Below are 20,598 nucleotides of genomic sequence, written 5' to 3'. Positions count from 1 at the left end.
CTTCTTGACCTGCAATCTTCTTCCCGACCTCTCCGCCCTCACCCCCTCTCCAGCTTATCACCCTCACCTTAACCTCCTTCCACCTATCGCATTCCGAACGTCCCTCCTCCCTACCTTTTATCTTAGCCTGCTTGGCACACCCTCCTCATTCCTGAAGAAGGACTTATGCCCAAAACATCGATTCTCCTTCTTCTTTGATGCTGCCTGACCTGCTGCGCTTTTCCAGCAACACATTTTTAAGCTCTTTCCTCCCACAGTCCAAAGATAGACAGGTTAGGTGGATTGGCCAAGTTTAAAAAAACAATTGCCTGTAATGTCCAAGGATGGGCAGGTTGGGTGGGTTAACCATGGTAAAAACCCCATGGGGATAAGCTGGGAGGGTGGATCATCGTGGGATGCTCTTTGAATCCTTATGGACAGAAGGAGGCCATTTGGTGCATTGGGTCTGCACTGACTGTCCTGTGATTCTGACTACTGTAGTGATGCTCTAGAGTTGAGATGTCTGACCTACAACACCCACAACCAAAATATAATTTTGCAACAAGGGTTGAGCATCCATCCTTCTGATGGGGCTGAACTGATATGTGAATTCTCTCAGTCTCAGAATATTGTCACTTTTTCCAGTTAATTTGTATATCTTTAAGATGTTGTTCAGTTGCATTCCAATCCCCAAGTTGTACCACCATCCTGGAGGTGGGGTTCCCATTGCTGATAAACTGAACTTGACTCGTTATATAATTACGAGAAGAGCAAGTTAGAGGCTTGGAATTCAGTGGTCAGCAACTCACTTTGTGTATCCCCAAATTCTGTCTACCATCCACAAGGCACATATCAGGAGCTTGATGGAATACTCTGCACGTGCCTGCGTGAGTGCAGCTGCAGCAACACTTAAGAAGCTCAACACCAGCCTGGCCAAAAGAATCCAGTTTGAAAGGCATCACACTTACCCCTACCTTAAATGTGCATTCCCTCCACTGCTGATGCACAGTGACAGCAGCGTGTATAGTATACAGGATGCATTGCAGTAACTCACCGAGGCTTCTTTGACAGCTTATAATCCACTCTAGCTGCAGAATCACTATGAAACAGACTGAATTATTTCTCTCTGCAGTAATGATGTCACAATGGTTAATTCTGGATTGTGAATGACACTGACACAGTGCACTGGGGCTAGGCACTCGTTTGGTACCAGCACAAAAATTGAATGATCGTGAGTATTTTTCCACGCATGTTACAACTGCCCTTTTTAACGAGTGCAGATCTTAGGGTCGTAATTGAATCTCCGTGTTCAGGTGGTAGTTATGGCTTTTCTGAGCTTTTGTATTTTATTCTTAAATGTTTTATTCCTTCCACTGTCCTGAAAAAAAACAAGTTTATTATTTTGATGTAATGCTACTGCAAAGGTGGTTATGCCATGAAAAGTGTGTTGATTGAAATCATGTGGGTGATTGATTTTCTCAGTTAGTTACAGACCAGGTATGTTGCTGTGTATGAGCAGGTCATGTAGCCAGTTGCCAAAGCCTTAGAACTGGAAATGTGTTGCTGGAAAAGCGCAGCAGGTCAGGCAGCATCCAGGGAACAGGAGAATCGACGTTTCGGGCATAAGCCTATCTAGTCTAATCTTCCCAGCAGACTAAACAGTTTTTTTTTTAAGTTGTGCCAATCTATGTCTGATACAGTTGATAGGTGCCACAGAGTATTTCATTTAACTCAGCTCACCTTGATCCATTTGACAGGTTCAGTTGCAAAGGTACGCAGAGGCTCATATAAAATCCAGGTATTTGCATAGACCAGTTGGACCAAATGGTTTGTTTCAATGTTGTCATTATTATTATGTTTGTTCTGCCGAAGGCAGGTCCTTGGCAGATGATAATCTTTCTGCACTTCATTGACTTATGCCAGTCTTTTAATTTGGCAATTACTTCTTTCAATTTTCTAGCTTTACACTATTGATATTCTCTTCCTTCCTCTCTAACTTCGAATCCTCCCTCTATTATCGCTTAGTATTTTTCTCTAAAGATGTGCCCTACCCAGATTCTATGCCTTCTAATTATATTCAATAAATATCTTTATTCATTCACTCCTCACAACACTTTCTTTCATTTGTTACTTCTTGTATCAGCAGATTCTTTCCATTTGCGCCTCAACCCACATTTCAAAGCAATTTCAAAGGCCAGTCTCTCTCTTTACACAATAAACATGTTTTATATCCATACCAGCAACATTGCACTCAAAGTGTTGGCAAGTCTATTTTTGGGTTGTTTATTCTGTTATCCAGTTGAGAACTGCTTTTTAAGTCTCCCTTTCCATTGCTATCCTTGTTCTTATTTATTTGTTGCATCTTTCATCTGCAGATATTGCATTTGATGAATTCTTGTACCTGATATTCAGTTTCTCTTTCTCCTATAAATGTTTCTGAGTGATTTTGAAATATGCATCATTTATTTAGGTTTTGTCAATGTTCATTTTTATTGACAAATTTATTTATTTTTGATTAGATCACATTACAGTGTGGAAACAGGCCCTTCGGCCCAACAAGTCCACACCGACCCGCCGAAGCGAAACACACCCATACCCCTACATTTACCCCTTACCTAACACTACGGGCAATTTAGTATGGCCAATTCACCTGGCCCTGCACATCTTTGGACTGTGGGAGGAAACCGGAGCACCCGGAGGAAACCCACGCAGACACGGGGAGAACGTGCAAACTCCACAGTCAGTCGCCTGAGGCGGGAATTGAACCCGGGTCTCTGGCGCTGTGAGGCAGCAGTGCTAACCACTGTGCCTGCTGTTGAGTATTTTATCTTGTACACCTGTGCTTGCTGTAAGTGCTTTTATCAATTTAACTGAAGTTATCATTTTCTTCCCTCATACCTATACACCAGGTTCCTCACCTTCAAATATTTCTTCAATCATTGTTTCTGCAGAGGCATTGAAGAGGGCTGATGACAAACAACACCCTTGCTGAACTCCTTTAACTTTTTAGTGTTATTTTTCTCATGTACAGGTTTCTCTCCAAACTACTGCGAAGTCCTTCAGACCTACCAGGATTTTGATCAAGTCAACCAGATCAGATGCTGTATGTTGTACATAAGCCACTGGTTTAAAACCTGTGTTGGAGTACCAGGGTTGATAGTTGTCCTATTCCTGCTCTAACTGAGATCTGGTCTGTTCTAATTCAGTCTTGTTCTCTCAAAGAACCTAGTCGACAAAATTATGAACAAAGTAACAAGGAAAGCTCTTTAAAAATCCAGCTCTACATGATTGTTGTGTCTGTGAAACAATGAGAGAGATGTCGTATCCCACCTTCCCTTTCATCTCCACCCCAGCAGTTTCAGTATAGAATATGGAAAACCCTGTGGCGGGCTTTGAGAGAGATTTGGTGTTTGGTTCTTTGCAAATTTTCAAATCATTTGATAGTCTTGCATTTTTTGACATGTACAATATTCTAGAAGTTGTTCAATGGAACCATTTAGTGACCTGAGTATACACCTGATTACAGCATGTACGTATTCTTTAAGAAGCTCTGCTTTTGTAGTTTGACTATCCAAGGGTTCAAATTCGCTTTGAACCCAATAATATGAAGATGCTGCAATTTTGATTCTCAAATAGGGCTGGCAACTGATTACTGATTTAAAAAACACACACTAAGGAATTTTACGAACGCTATTGGTGTTACTAACATAACCCCAGGTTGGAATCTCTTTCATTTAACAACACATTGGTCTTTGCTAATAATTTGGCAATGCCCATTTGAGTTGGGGGACTATAAATACTTGGCTGCAAAGAATGCAGACACTTTTATGCATTAGGTGTGCTGCAAGACCTTTTATATTGCATGCTTTTGTAAGTCTAGCTTAAAATTCAGTTATAAACAATGGTGTTTAGTTGTTGTGCTTGTGTCAGTGTGAACACCGTAAAGGATGTTTAAAGTTCCATTTGCTTCTTTCTCTACTTGGTAGCATAAAAGTAAATCATAGCTGCTTCCAAAGCTTGTCTTTGAGTTGTGGAGGGGTAAGAGCACAATGTGAATATAATATTTAAAAAATATAACTTCAAAGAGCAGTTGGTCTTGCACTCAAGCTAATCAATTGAAAATGCTGTGATAATTTTTTTCAATCGTTTTGTATAAAACTTTAATGCACACTTCACTTCCAGCCCATATGTAATACCTTGCAACTAACTGGTTTGAAGTAGAATGGTTTATAAAAGTGGTTTCAGTTTTTGAGATTTGACCTTGTCCTACTTTACTAGTGTTTAGAATAACTTGGAAGGTGAATCTAGCCCCCACAGCACAATTGCTTCCTTTAGAATGCATATGTGTGTAATTGGCAACATCATTAAGGTGTTTGCAAATCTGCAATGAAATGAGTCTGAAGTAAAGTTCTTGCTAAATAATACACATGTATGACAACAGACTGATATGTTTAGCATTGTAATTAAATTACAACTTTGCTGTTATTGGTAGATTTGTTTTTTCCTCTCCTTGTCTTTCTGTAGCCTATCTTCTCAGAAGGTGGTGTTATTAGAGACTATTGTCAGTCAATACTCAGAGGGGAGGTATCGTTGAAAGTCTTGGTGTGTGATGCTCTATTAGACGAGGTCCAGTAGCTACTTTGAGTGCCCCTATAACTTTGCATTCCCGCTCGTGAACATCAACTTGCTCAATTTGATCAGATCTATTGTAGCTGAAAATGTGTTGCTGGAAAAGCGCAGCAGGTCAGGCAGCATCCAAGGAGCAGGAGAATCGACGTTTCGGGCATGAGCCCTTCTTCAGGAATGAGCAAAGTGTGCCAAGCAGGCTAAGATAAAAGGTAGGGAGGAGGGACTTGGGGGAGGGGTGTTAGAAATGCGATAGGTGGAAGGAGGTTAAGGTGAGGGTGATAGGCCGGAGTGGGTGGGGGCGGAGAGGTCAAGAAGAAGATTGCAGGTTAGGAAGATGGTGCTGAGTTCGAAGGTTGGGACTGTGACAAGGTGGGGGGAGGGGAAATTAGGAAACTGGAGAAACCTGAGTTCATCCCTTGTGGTTGGAGGGTTCCGAGGCGGAAGATGAGGCGCTCTTCCTCCAACCATCGTGTTGCTATGGTATGGCGATGGAGGAGTCCAAGGACCTGCATGTCCTTGGTGGAGTGGGAGGGGGAGTTGAAGTGTTGAGCCACGGGGTGGTTGGGTTGGTTGGCCCGGGTGTCCCAGAGGTGTTCTCTGAAACGTTCCGCAAGTAGGCGGCCTGTCTCCCCAATATAGAGGAGGCCACATCAGGTGCAGCGGATGCAATAGATGATGTGTGTGGAGGTGCAGGTGAATTTGTGGCGGATATGGAAGGATCCTTTGGGGCCTTGGACGGAAGTAAGGGGGGAGGTGTGGGCGCAAGTTTTGCATTTCTTGCGGTTGCAGGGGAAGGTGTCGGGAGTTGAAGTTGGGTTGGTGGGGGGTGCGGACCTGACGAGGGAGTCATGGAGGGAGTGGTCTTTTGCCCAGGTCATCTCCTCTGCCCAGAATGCACACCCCATGTCATCTCCTCTGCCCAGAAAGAAGCTCTCTGATCTATTGTAATCAAAATAAATTAAGTGCACATAACTTTGAGATGTCAGAGGGAAATAGAGTCATAGAGATGTACGGGGTTGAGACTGTGGCGCTGGAAAAGCACAGCAGGTCAGGCAGCATCCAAGGAGCTGGAGAATCGACATTTCGGACATAAACCCTTCATCACTCCAGCATCTGCATTCCTCACTTTCTCCTCAAAGAGATGCACAGCATGGAAACAGATCCTTCAGTCCAACTTGTCCATGCTGACCAGATATCCTAAATTTAATCGAGTCCCATTTGCTAGCACTTGGCCCATATCACTGTAAACCCTCCCTCCCTATTCATATACCCAGCCAGATGCCTTTTAAATGTTACAATTGTACCAGCCGCCTCCACTTCCTCTGGAAGCTCATTTCATACATGCATTACCCTTTGTGTGAAGAAGTTGCCCCTTAGCTCCCTTTTATATTATTCCCCTCTCACCCTAAACCTGTGCCGTCTTATTCTGGACTCCTCCACACCAGGGAAACGACCTTGTCTATTTACCCCTATCCATGCCCCTCATGATTTTATAAACCTCTACAAGGTCACCCCTCAGCCTCCAACACTGCAGGGAAAACTGCCTCAGCCAATTCAGCCTCTCCTGATAGATCAAACTTCCCCCAACCCTGGCAATATCCTTGTAAATCTTTTCTGAACCGTTTCCACAGCATCTTCTCTATTAGAGGGAGACCAGAATTGCACACAATATTCCAAAAATAGCCTAACCAACGTCCTGTATAGCTGGAACATGACCTCCCAACTCGTATACTCAATTCTCTGACCAATAAAGGAAAACATACTGAACACCACCTTCACTATCTTATCTACCTGAGACTCCACTTCCAAGGAACTGTGAACCTGTACTCCAAGATCTTTGTTCAGCAACACTTCCCAGCACCTTACTATTACGTGTATAAATCCTGCTCTGATTTTCATTTCCAAAATGCAGCACCTCACATTTACCTAAATTAAACCCCATCTGCCACCTCTCAACCCATTGGTCCATCTGACCAAGATCCCATTGTACTCTGAGGTAACCTTCTTGACTATCCACTACACCTCCGATTTTAGTTGCATCTGCAAATTTGTGAACTTTGCCTCCTATGCTCACATCCAAATCATTTATATAAATAATAAAAAGTAGTGGACCCAGCACCAATGCTTATGGCACACCACTGATCATTGGCCTCAAGTCTGAAAAGCAAGCCTCCACACCCACCCTCTGTCTTCTACCTTCGAGCCAGTTCTGTATCCAAATGGCGAGTTCTCCTCACGCCTGTCTACTTGGATCTGCAGGGGGTTTTTTTGTCTCTTCAGTGTGATCTAACCTTGCTAACCAGGAGAAAGTAAGGATTGTAGATACTGGAAATGAAAGTCAAAAAGTGTGGCGCTGGAAAAGCACAGCAGGTCAGGAGCAGGAGGATTGACATTTCGGGTATAAGCCAGCCTACCATGAGGAACCTTGTCAAACGCCTTACTAATCCATATAAATCATGTCCACTGCTCTGCTCTCATCAATCCTCTTTACTTCTTCAAACAACTCAAGTTAGTGAAGCATGACTTTCCACAAACAAAGCCATGTTGACTATCCCTAATCAGTCCTTACCTGTCCAAACACCTGTCCATCAGGATTCCCTCCAACAAATTGCGCACCACTGATATCATGCTCACCAATCTATAGTTCCCTGGCTTGTCCTTACTAACTTTCTTAAATAGTGGCACTACATTTAGCCAACTTCCAGTCTTCCAGCACCTCACTTGTAACCATTGATTGAAATATCCCTGCAAGGGGCCCAGCAATCATTTCCTTAGCTTTCCACAGAGCTCTAGGGTACACCTGATCAGGTTGTGGGGATTTATTCACTTTTATGCATTTTAAGGCATCCATGCCACTACCTCCTCTGTAACATGGACATTCTTCAAGATGTCACCATCTATTTCCCCATATTCTGTATCTTGCATGTCCTTCTCCACAGTAAACACTGATGTAAAATACTCATTTAGTATCTACCCAATCTCCTGTGATTCCACACATAGGCTGCATTGCTAATCTTAAGGGATCTTGTGCTTTCCCGAGTTACCCTTTTGCCTCTCATGTATTTATAAAATCCATTTGGATTCTCCTTAACCCTATTTGCCAAAGCTATCTCATGTCCCCTTTTTGCCCCCAGATTTCCTTCTCAAGTATACTCCTATTGTGTTTATACTGTTTTGAGAATTCACTTGATCTGTCCTGTTTATACCGGAGTTTTGTTTTAACCAAAGCCTCAGTTTCTCTATGGTAGTCATGATTTGGAGACACTGGTGTTGGTCTGGGGTGTACAAAGTTAAAAATCATGCAACGCCAGGTTATAGTCCATGTATCTGAAAGCAACACAATCACCTGATGAAGGAGCAGCACTCCGAAAGCTAGTGCTTCCAAATACACCTGTTGGGCTATAACCTGGTGTGATTTTTAACTTAATTTCTCTACTCATCCAGCATTCCTGACACCTACCAGCCTTGCTTTTCACCCTGACAGGAACATATTGTCTTTGGACTCTCGTTATCTCATTTTTGAAGACTTCATGTTTTCCAGCCATCCCTTTTCCTGCAAACATCTGCCGCCCAATCAAGTTTTGGAAGTTCTTGCTTAACACCGTCAAAATTGGCCTTTCAATTTAGAACTTTTGACTTTCACGTTTAGTCTATTCTTTTTCATCACTATTTTAAAACTAATAGAATTATGGTCGCTAGCCCCAAAGTGCTCTCCCAGTGACACCCTGCCTTATTTCCCAAGAGTAAGTCAAGCTTTGTACTTTCTCTAGTAGGTACATCCATATACTGACTCAGAAAATTTTCTCTTACACACTTAACAAATTCCTCTCCATCTAAACCCTTAATATGATGGCAGTCCCAGTCTATGCTTGGAAATCCCCTACCATTACCATCCTATTATTCTTACAGATAATCTCATAAATTTCTTTCTCAATTTCCTGCTTGCTACAGGGGGTCCATAGTACAATCCCAATAAGATGATCATGCCTTCCACCCAAATAACTTCCCTGGACGAATTCCCAGGAACATTCTCCTCCGGTATAGTCGTAATGTTATCCCTTATCAGAATTATTACACCTCACTCCTCTTTTGCCCCACCTTTCTATCCTTCCAATAATATTTGTATCCTGGAAAATGAAGCTGCCAGTCCTATAGCAATTCCAAGATATCCCAGTTCCATGTTTCTAACCATGCCCTGAGTTCACCTCCTTCCCTGTTCGGCCTCTTGCATTGAAATAAATGCAGTTTGATTTATCAGTCCAACCTCCATTCTCTGCTTTGTTCCTGCCTGCCCTGACTGTTTGACTGCTCCTTTTCCCAATTGTACTGTGAGAAACAGAACTCACTCACAAATCAGCCTGAGACAAAGCCTTGGAAACAAGAACAATTTATTATGGCCTTGCAAGTACCGGACGCCTCTGCAATCAAGCAAAAATGCGTGCGTAATAAGACATGTAAACTTTCTTTGTTCAGTTTGCAAGTTGCTGAATCACGCCTCCCTTTTCTCATTGGTCTAATCTCATCCTATCATAAGCCGGTTACCTCACTTCTTTTTTTCCTCTACTTATTTTCTTATCTGGCCATCCTGCTGTCCTTGTATGTCTGCATTCTTTGTTCCTTATTTGTTACAGCTTGTTCTTTTATCCAGTTTCTCTTATCATACTATAAGCTTTATTGTGAAATGCCCCTGTTGTTTCTTTTGTGGTCAGCTACAACCCTTCATAGTTATTTCCTAGCTTCCCTCTATATTCATTAAAGTCTTAGCCTTAAGTATGCTACATGCTGCAAGAATTCCACGACCGTTTGTATAATGTCCCACCCCCGCAACACCCCACCCCCCCCCCCCACCTGCAGAAACTATATTTCTAACCTCCCACAATTCCCCCTTTTTCTTTTTCTCTAACTATTGTTTCTGCACGTATTCAGTCTCCTTTAATTCATTTTCTTATGTTCTGCCCTCTTACGCCTTTTGGCGATGAGGTTCACAATCTTACGTTTTACATTTGTGTTGTTCGTCCCTCGAACTCTAGAAGTATTCTTTGACTTTCTCTTTGTTGCATGTCACCTGCTGATTGTAAAAGCATCTGATGATTTATTTGGGTTCCTTCCCCAAGGGATGTCATCAGTTGGCTCATTACCCATTTTAGCACATTGAACCCTACCACCAGACCCACTAATATCAATAATCCATAGATAGCTAGATTGACTAACCACCTTCCCCAACCAGTCAATCCCCAATTCCCTCATTCCCATCCTTTTTCATTCCGGTACCGATTACCGGCCTCCCTTATCTTGGCGATTTTGTCTTGCACGTGTTTGGAGATATCAGTAATGTTAGAGGAGACCTCAGGTATGTACGTAGAACATTCCTCTCCAATTAGTGCACAGGTACCACCCTTCTCTTCTAGAATATCATCCAGAGCCATCCTGTTCTGAAGGGTTGTTAGCCTCGTGGCAATCATTTCGGTCATTATGGCTGCTACTTGGGATTGGGTTTCGACCAACGCATCAGCAGTATTGTTGGCCAACTCTTCCAGGGAAGCCGCTAACTTTTGTATTTCTGCTCCTGCTCGAGCAGTCCCATACATAGATATCAAAGTCCAGAGGATACAATCTCCTTCGGTTACTTTCCGGTTACTCGCCTTCCTCCCTGTTTATTCCGAGGTATTTTTGGGGCTCTCTTTAACAGCCTCAAGTGGGGAATTATATAGGCGAGGTAGCAGCAGCCACTCCAGCCTTTCTGGCTTTGAGGCAGTGTTTGATCAACCTCATAACATGCATGCATTCCTATACATTTGGTCACGCGAATGTATTTTTCCCCGGGAATAAATGGATAGGCCTTCAGGCCGCATACCCAATATGTTCCGCTTAATATTTGGGGAATGGTCGTCGCAGTGGCTTGGCTGGTGTAGACACAAGACGATTTTCCTAATCGGAAGGGTGCGGTATCATTCTGATTACAGAAACAAGTGATATTTACTGCTCCTTTCGGTGGGGAAACTCTAAGGCCATCGATAGCACCCAGAGTTTTCAGGGCTGGTCGAGGGAACCACCCCGCAAAGTTATAATTACAACTTGGAGATTTGAAAAGGGTATCATTTGAGCCCAAGTCAAATTGTTGTACATCATACATTTCTTCTTTGGTAAGTGGTATTACTGCGAGAGGAATTCCGGATTCCCCATGGTGTGGGATCTCCACACATACCCAACAGTCGGTATGCCCCTTTAGTTTAGCATAATTCTGACATAAAGTAGTAAAATGATTTTTCCCACTCCCCCCTTGGCAGCTAGCGCCAATATTATTGTGACAACATAAAGCTGACCATTCATTTCAGCGCTCAACCCTATGTGTCTATTCCCTAACCCTTTAAATCCCAGGGAGGAGTGAGTCCATGCAACACTTACAATTGTTTTGGGATACAGTTTTTTTAACCAATACTTAATAGTCTCTTATCTCAGTCCATTCTTTTTACTCAGCTTGATTTTCAGAGGGTTGTCTGTAGGATGAGCTTGCCACTCTGCCGGAGGGGAAGGAGCGTCCACCGGGCCCTTAACACGAGTGTGATGACTCCACCCTTTTTCAGTAGTTTGGACGGCTGTTTCAGCAGTCAGGAGGGTTAGGAACAGTCCCTCCCAGCTTGGGTGCAGTTTGGTATCTTTCCAGGTCTTTATCAGGACCCAGTCACCCGGTTGTATTCGATGTACGGCGAACTCAAGTGGAGGTGTCTGGGTCAACAGACCCTTCTTCCTAAGGACAGACAAAGAAGAGCCGAGCACCACAATATAGTTCTTTATCATTGAACTCTACAGTTGGTAATTGTCCTGTCACTTCCTCATCATTTCCTCTAATTAGGGTTGGCTCAAAAATAGGCACCAAGAATTCTTCGCTTTTTACTCCGGAAACCGATTCTTGTTAGTCAATTTAACACAGTGGTCTAAAACTTAGGGATGATCATGCTGCTCCCATGTCCACCAAAAATACTGCCTCCTTCCCTTCAGGTCCCACCTTTAAATTTATCAAGGGTTCCCGGTGGGTCTCAGGAGGAAGGAACCCCTGACTCCCCTAATCTTCATCTAAAGTCATTAGGGAAACGGCTTCCCTTTCTCCTGCTAATTCCGGACATTCCCGTTTAAAATGCCCCACTTTCCCACAATGGTAACACCCTGCCTGTTGCCTCCTTTCCCGGGTATCTGACACTTGTCTTTCATGTCCTCCCCTACCCTTCCTGTTATCCCTTGATCCCATTCTCCTTTTTGTTATTTCTTCTACTGCCGCCACCATCATTTTGGCTTTCTGTTTCTGCTTCTCGTCTTCCCTTTTCACATACACTTTCTGTGCCTCACGTAACAGTTCTTCCATCTGTCTTTCACTCCATCCATCTAATTTTTGTAATTTCTTTTGTATGTCCGGCCATGATTTAGTTACAAACTGGACCTTTAAGAGTCCCTGTGCTACCGGATTATCGGGATCCATTTCCGAATACTTCCTTGTGGCTTCCTTGAGCCTTTTAAGAAATGCAGAAGGGGTTTCATCCTTCACTTGTTGTACTTCAAAGGCCTTAACAAAGTTTTATGATCTAGGTGCCGTCTCTTTAATTCCTAATATTACCATTTCTCAGATTGGCTCCCTATTTTCTCTGTCATTACTTTCCCAATGAAGGTCAACATTTGGGAATTTCTGTTCTGCTGGGGCTCCATCTTCCCCAACTGGGTGCTTCTTTTCCCATTCCTGTAAAGCTGCTCTCCTAATCATACCTCATTCTTCCACTGAAAATAACGTTCCTAAAATTGCTATCAGTTCTCCCCAGGTATATAAATTAGGCCCTAGGAATTGATCTAATTGTTCGGCTAGTCCAATCGGAACCTCTCTTTAGGGACATAATTTTATATTTTCCATTATTTCTGCCCCTCCTTTACGTGTGGTGGCTCGAGTGACTCTGCCCCTCCCCCCCTAGGTTCTGCATCTTTTAGCTCAGAGTCCATTCCCCTTTCTGCGTCTGGACTCGGTTCTACTTCGGGAGCTGTTGGCTCATTCCGGGGAGTAGTATATGGGGGCGGCAAACAGGTTAAGGGATCCCATTGTGGCTTCCCTTGTTCATTCTTTTTCTGTTCTTTCCCTAATTCCTCCGTATTCATGGGACATAATTTTACTCCCGCGCTCTCTATCCAGCAAGCCGCATAATCTGTACAGTTCTTTTCGATTGACATATATATTAAGATCTTGACATAGCCAATCCTCATCGGACCCATATTTGGGCCAAAAAAAAACCAGACCCCTTAATACTTTCTTAGTCGAAACGAAACAACAATAGTTTATCATTGTAGCCTTATCTTTCTCCTGCGTCCGGGAGTTGTATACCCAATTACCCAACATTCTCCCCAAAGAACTGTCAGGCGGGATATATCCCCCTTTAACGTTACTTGCAGATCAGTTGTTACACAGGCAACTCCCCTTGCCTCCCATTATTGCAAATTTAATTAATTTGGCCAATTATATGCTTTTTTTGAGACTTCAACTGTTCTCCATAAATTACTTTTATGTAAGGATAAAAGAGATTAGTTAGAAACTGATAGTAAGGCAGTCATGACCTGTAAAAAGAACAGGAGTTAACATTTTATTTCATAATCTGTAAAATCCTTAACCTTAAAAGAAATCATGTTAAAATTTCCATAGTAGAAATCAGATTCAAAACAGTCCTGGATCTCAAGCTCCAGGGAACAAAGCACAAACATTCAATCACCAACAAACAAATGTGCATTCAAACCAAATCACAAAGGGTTAAACTTTCTACTAGCTGTACAGCTCTCTCACACTCTCACACTCTCTCTCACACTCTCACTCTCACTCACTCACACTCACTCACTCACCGGATCTCACAGACACTTTGAGCTTCCCGCAACTACTCCTCTAGCTTTCGAATATTCTTCTGGACATCTGGCCATAAGTTCGTTACGAAGTGCACCCTCAGTAGCCCTTCTGACACGGGCTGTTTTCCATTGACATATGCTTTATTTTATATATCGCCAATTCCCCATACTTTCCGTTAGTCCCGACCTAAAGGTCTCTTTTCTTACCTTGGTCTGTGCACAGTTACCTGGTCGTTTTGGTGCGCCCCGTCCCACGGCAATTCCTGCAGCAAATACCACTGCCCCCCGGTCGCCCGGATATATCCTTTTAAGACCTTTCCCTACCCGGGTCTTGTGCACAAGAGTTGCCCAAACGAACCCGCCGCATCTGCCCGCCTTGTTTCCAGGGTCTCCCAGTCCGGATCGTACTCGCCCAAACCATGAACGACAAGCAAGGGAGTCGGAGATCACCGAAATCGGCGAGGTGCACCTCCTCCGTCGTCCCAACAGTGTCGAGCGGTCGGAGTTTTGGATCCCGGACGAGCCCCAGTTGTGAGAAACAGAAGTCACTCTCAAATCAGCCTGAGACAAAGCCTTGGAAACAAGAACAATTTATTACGACCTTGCAAGTACCGGACGCCTCTGCAATCGAGCAAAAATGTGCACGTAACAAAGCATGTAAACTTTCTTTGTTCAGTTTGCAAGTTGCTGAATCACGTCTCCCTTTTCTCATTGGTCTAATCTCATCCTATCATAAGCCGGTTACCTCACTTGTTTTTTTTCTCTAGTTATTTTCTTATCTGGCCATCTTGTTGTCCTTGTATGTCTGCATTCTTTGTTCCTTATTTGTTACAGCTTGTTCTCTTATCCCGTTTCTCTTATCATACTATAAGCTTTATTGTGAAATACCCCTGCTGCTGCTTTTGTGGTCAGCTACAACCCTTCATAGTTATTTCTTAGCTTAAAACTATTTTCTTTAAAAGACCCTCTATCTTCATTAAAGTCTTAGCCTTAAGTATACTACATGCTACAAGAATTCTGTGACCGTTTGTATAATGTCCCACTCCTGCAACACCCCACCCCCCCACCTGCAGAAACTACATTTCTAACCTCCCACAGTACCAGTCTCAGACTGATCTCTTTCTTCACTATCTCCCTGGGTCCCACCCCTACACCTTAACTAGTGCAATTCCTCAAGAGCAGCTCTAGCAAACCTCCCTGCCAGTATATTAGCCCCCCCTTACAATTCAGATGCAAGCCGCCCTTCTTGCACAGATCACTTCTACCCCAGAACAGATTCTAATGATCCAAAAATATGAACCCTTCTCCATTGTGCCTGTTCCTCATCCATGCATTCATTTGCTCTGTCTTCCTATTCCTACTCTCACTAGTTCATAGCATCAGGAGTAATCCCGATATTACCTGTTGATCTCCTTCTTAAATTCCTGCCTAACTTTCTACATTCTTCCTTCAGAATCTCATCATTTTTCCTTCCTATGTCATTAGTTCCAATGTGTGCAATGTTGGACTTTGGCTCAATCTGCCAATTTAAATTTACTTTATTTTATGTGTGAGCCAAATCTTGCGTGTTCTTTTAAATGAAGCAATAGAAGACGATATTCGGTCTCACACTCTTAATTTATTTTACACAGTAAGTGGACAAAGCATTCAGAGCTCTGGGTCTAAACCTCTTTGTCTCTGACAAACTACAAAGTGTGTCAGTTCAAAAAATAAGACCTCGTTTTATGCCCCAGTCTTTTATACAATAAAAAACGTCATATAAACACTGAGGTAGAATTATCTTCTGATTGGGTGTTGGTCTGACTCCATTCCCCACCTCCTCGCATTCCTAGCTGTCCGACCCCACGTGACCTCCTTTTGCCCGCGAAATGGAGCATCACGTGACCTCCTCAACCCACTTCCGAGGCGCGAAACGGAACATCACGTGATCGCCCGCTCTCTTCCGGGGTGCGAAACGGGACGCCACGTCACCGCCCCGCCTGCTTGGGTTACAGAGTCACCACAGGGTTTTGAGTGCTGAATCCATCCAGAGTCACAGCCAGCCTTCTGTTTTTAAAGTAAGGAACATATTTACAGCAACAACCTCCTGCTGGTCACACTCTCCTTTTGAGAATATTCTGCACTCTACTCCGAGATATCCTTGATCCTGGCGGCAGGGAGGCAACACATCATTCTGATTTCTCACTGTCAGCTGCCGAAATATCTGTCTGTGCCTCTGACTAGAGTCCCCTATCACAATCGATCGCTTGGAACCTGATATACCCCTCATTAAATTAGAGCCAGTCTTGGTATCAGAAACTTGGCCGTTCGTGCTACATTCCCCTGAAAGTCCATTACCCCCTACATTTTACAAAACAGCATACTTGTTTGAGATGGGGATAGCCACAAGGAGACTCCTGTAGTACCTGCCTCCCTCTCCTCCCTTTCCTGGAGGTAACCCATTTACCTGACTGGATCTGCGGTTTTTCTCCCTTCCTGTATTAGCTATGCATCACACCCCCTAGCTCCTGTAAATTGCTCATTTCCTGTAACTGGTGCTCCAACTGATCCATGCAATCTGATAGGATTTGTAACCAAACGCATTTCCTGCAGACATAATCATCAGCAACATGGAAATTCTCACTCAGATCGATAAGAGGAGCACATCACTCTAGGATTGATTTAGTATTTAGATAGCCCTTTTTAGCTAGGTTTTGAGGGAAGGTGTAAAGGAAGCTAATGTGTTCTTGTCTGTTTCTTATGTGAAACCTGACACCAATTAAATCCTTAGAATTGAAAGGCAGCTTCTGATCTGTGTTAAACAGTGAAATTAAGAACACATTGACTCACCAGCATTTGCAGTAATTTGCTTTTACTTGAGGGTTTAGAAACATTCTTGTCGAAGCTGCATGTAGCAATTTAGGTTAGTTATGGGAAAGGTCGAAGTAAACCCAATTATTTGGGTTCACACTATTCTAGGTACAAGGACTCAGAAATTGTATTAAAATCCTGAAGGTATCAAATTGAGTGAACATGCAACTATGTTTTGTTTTATTGAGCTACAGGACAAATATTGGGAGTCAGGACACCAAGAACATCTTTGATCATGTTCAAAATAGTACTGTGAGATGCATTTGAGAGAACAAATTAAGTTTAATATTTACAAAAGAACTAAGTGCAGAACTCCATCTCAGCATTGCACTATATTGTTTGCTTATGATTGTTTATCACTTTTGTTGGCAGGATGCAGTGCACAAATCACAGGGCTAAAAGAATAAATCTACTTTTGGAAAGGCTGGTGTAGAGGATAGAAAAAATAATAGAATAATAGGTGATGTGTCAATGCTTTTTGTGCAAATCCTCATCTTCAGTGTAATATTATTCCATATATGATACTTCAAATTTCCTTCAAGGTTTTGTTCTCTAAGAGCTGGGACTTCTCCTTTTACTAGAACTGAAGGGAGATTGAAAGGAGATACTTTGTTGGCATTGAGAGCATTGTTTTACTTCCAAATCAACTCTTGACCCTCCATCTGTTAAGGTAGAAGGTTATTCTTTCTTCCAGCTGAAGAACTGAAAATTATTAACGAAAACAGATTGCGAGGAGAAACTCAGCAAGTGTGAAGAGAAAATGAAATTAACGATTTGAGTCCAGTGACCTTCTTCAGAACTGATAGTAGCAAGGAAAATATGCGAAATAAGTTAAAGACAGGGGTAGGAGGGAGCTGAGGATTGAGGAGATAGGAAGAGCTGGAGCCCAGAGAGAAAGAGAGAGAGAATGACAAAGGGATGCTTAATAAAATGCCAGAAAGAACAAAAAGCTGATGGTGGGTCCATCAAATAAGTGAAAATGAGTGCAGTGCTGAAAGCAGGGTTTGTCTGGGTAAAGGACATGGAAGGTGGTATTCAAGCTCTAAAATTATTAAACTCAGTGTTGAATCCTGAAGGCTGCAGGGGCCCCAAATTGAAAATGTTCTTCCAGCTTGTGCTGAGCCTTGCAAACTTCTTGTTCTGCTCAAGGAAATCGATGCAGATATTAAAAGTCATTGATTTTGCACATGTGTGTTTGGTTCTTTTAGGCAGCATTATTCCTGGTGTCAGGTGATCATACAGGCATTGGGTATACTAACTCCCAGGCCTAGATCTCAAGACATGCAAAGGCTTTGCGAGACAAAGCTGCAGGTGAAGTCCAGAAGGATGTAAGCAAAATATTTAATCTTTTTTGAAATTATCATTGATCAGAAATTGGTGTATAATGGGAAATTCTCTTTTAAAGATACTCTGTTTATATTTCCCTTGTTCACCAAATCCCCCTCATTCACCATAACTGACCAATTGTAAATTGCTTAAATGATGACCACCGTGTGTGTATTCCCATTAAAAATTTATGTATCACTGTTGTAATCGGAGGTGATTTTTTAAAAAAATTAACCTTTTTTTTTCTAATCCACCTGTTCAGAGATGTTGTTTATATGCTTCTGAAGCAGCTGGGACTTGAACCCAAGTGTCTCACTTCAGAGGTAAGGACAGGACCACTGCACCACAAGATGGCCAGTTCAAAGGTGATGTTTGAGTGAGACATTTAACAGATTCCTGAAGAAGGGCTTATGCCCGAAACGTCGATTCTCCTGCACCTTGGATGCTGCCTGACCTGCTGCGTTTTTCCAGCAACACATTTTTCAGCTCTGATCTCCAGCATCTGCAGTCCTCACTTTCTCCTGAGACATTTAACTAGCTTTGCCTGTCTGTTCAGATGAGGATCTCCTTCCATTATTCAATGAGGAAAGGGGTGTTTTCTTGATGTCCTAACTGATACTTGTTGGTTATGCAAATTCTTTGTTTTTATTTTGTGAAGCCTGCAAAGAACTTAACTTTTTTATTGTTTCTTCCACAGTCCACCAAGGATCAGAGACTTGTGTATTCTGGCAAACTTCTCCCTGACCACTTGCAGCTCAAGGACATTTTTAGAAAGGTAATTTAAAATTCCTTTTAATCTTGTTTGGTTACTGTTGTATGAATTAAAATAAATTGCAGTGGGATTGAAATTTAGATATGTCTTGTTTTCTGTGCTCTTTCAAATGTGCTCCAGCACCAATACTCCTCTTGGCTCCAAGTTGTTTTAAATTGAACTTCCGTATTAAAATCATTAACATGCTTGTCATATGGTATTCACAGGTCTAAGTATGGTGGTGACTGATCATAATTGGGTAGTAATATGCATGGATGAGGATGTTGTCAAGTTCTGTCAGTGAGTTGGGGAATGGAATATATTGTCTGGGATCTAGTCAGGGTGAGTTGGAATGATTTGGGCTTGTGTATTTTAGCAGACAATTTTTTTTTAAATCACAGCAAGAGGGATTGTTGCTGGGCAATGTAACTCAGTTCCCAGAGAAACTGAGTGTAATTTTGAACACTATGACAAACGTCAATAACTGAAGATGAAGGGTCTAACAGAGCAGGCTGTAAAGTAAAACTTACTCCATCTTGTTGCAATCTTAAAGGTTGACAGCTTGTTAAAATGACTTGAACATATCCACTCCCTTAACAGACCATGCCTGTATTGGCAATGAAAGTACTATCAGAGGCTTGCAAATCTTACACAAAGCTAATATCATAGGTTCTGTCCTTGAGGATGTACTCAAATTTTTGGTCCTTTTTGAATTGACGTTGGTTAGGAGTCTCTTCTTCCTATATTTAAGATGCTTAAGAGTTTACATTTTCCAAGTGCACCAAATCATCGTAGAGCACCTGACTGATTGATTGTTTCCATATTCTTAGGGCCTATTCACTATTTATTTGCATGAAAATTTGTCTTTCCTTTGCGCATACAATCAATATTTATTATTAATTAATATTAATGACTAAAGTACTTATAGAACAATTAGAGAGTTTAATTTTTTTTCCTGTTTGGAGGGGAGTGGCAATCCGGAATTCCTTAACTGCAAGAGTCATGGAGGGTGAAACCTTACATTTAAAATGTACTTGGGTAATCATTTGAAGTGTTGCAGGTTACAAGACTAGAAACTGATATGTGAGCTTAGGGTGGATAATTCATTATGGGCTGCATGATGTCCTCTGTACTATGAATTTCTGACACTTAAGATTCAATTAAATCTGTCTCAAGGTCTCTTCTGTGGGGAATTTGAACTTCAGGAAACTTTCAGTTGGGCACTTGTGACAAGTGTGATGAAGCTTAAACTCATCATTTATCTTCCTGTTTTACCTCCTGACTTAGTCTGTCATATTCCAAATTAATCAAATACGATCCTTGTCTTTGTTGTATAACTCAACTGGAGCTGTAGGTGCCCGAGTCAGAAGAGAACATTAGCATGTACTTTAGTGTCAAGGTTATTTAAAGTCTGGCTTACTTACCTGTGTTAAAGTAACACAGGTCTTTTAATTGTTTTAAATTAGTACTCAGATTTTTGCCATCAAAATGCAATGTAAAATAAGATTTGTCAATACCACTTTTACTTGTGAATTTCCTTCACTCTGTTCTGATATTGGTCCTCAAACGTGGTCATGGACCAGATGGACTGCAGGCTGATGCAAAAGACCAGTCATTTGGACTGGTCGTCGCTACGAAAGGTTTGACACATGTTTAACTCCATGCATTGTTTTAGACCTGACTTCATTGATGAAGCGCTTCCTGCCATTCATAACAGCATTAAAAACCCAAATTTTCAACAGAAAAACAGAGGGATGGAAAAACTGAACATGGAGCCTGAGCTCAGCTCGGAACCAATCCATCGTCTCATTGGCAGCAGTGCCAGTTTTCGCATTTGATTCTGATGCGAAGTTTTTTTTTATGATGATGTGCAAAAATGGGTTCGGTGGGATGCGGTGTCTATCAACAAAAATGTTTGAGAGTCAATGGTCTGTAGAAATCATTGTTGTGTCTTTGAAACTTCATTTGAAGTTTGGAGATTTTTCTGGGTAGTATTCATAATAAGTCTAATACCTGTAGTATGTTTGAATTCCTTTCTTTTGTTTTTGTGTTCTAGTTTACTCTAAATTAGTTACTGTTTGTGTTAACTCATGCACAGCGATGTCTTGCAGCAATTTTTGTCTCAAGTGCCACTGAGTAATTTCAGCGTTAGTGTGGTAGTGAGTACTGAATTTAGCTTTGGTATATCTGTGAAT

General features: G+C 42.1%; 1 protein-coding gene and 1 pseudogene across 1 annotated transcript in view; one reads left to right on the top strand and one right to left on the bottom strand.

Annotated features, from left to right (window-relative positions):
- herpud2 (HERPUD family member 2) overlaps positions 1-20,598 on the top strand; it is a 76,150-nt gene that overhangs the window by 19,955 nt on the left and 35,597 nt on the right. Inside the window, exon 2 of the mRNA XM_043688755.2 lies at positions 18,350-18,427. Coding sequence (XP_043544690.2) covers positions 18,350-18,427 — 78 coding nt within the window. The remainder of the gene's footprint in view (positions 1-18,349; positions 18,428-20,598) is intronic.
- LOC148150117 (syncytin-1-like) lies at positions 9,512-12,436 on the bottom strand (annotated as a pseudogene).

Source organism: Chiloscyllium plagiosum, unplaced genomic scaffold, assembly GCF_037043375.1.
Source record: "Chiloscyllium plagiosum isolate Xiang-an unplaced genomic scaffold, Cpla_swu_hap1 HiC_scaffold_4, whole genome shotgun sequence".
Taxonomy (NCBI): domain Eukaryota; kingdom Metazoa; phylum Chordata; class Chondrichthyes; order Orectolobiformes; family Hemiscylliidae; genus Chiloscyllium; species Chiloscyllium plagiosum.
This window is presented reverse-complemented; position numbering and strand designations above follow the sequence as displayed.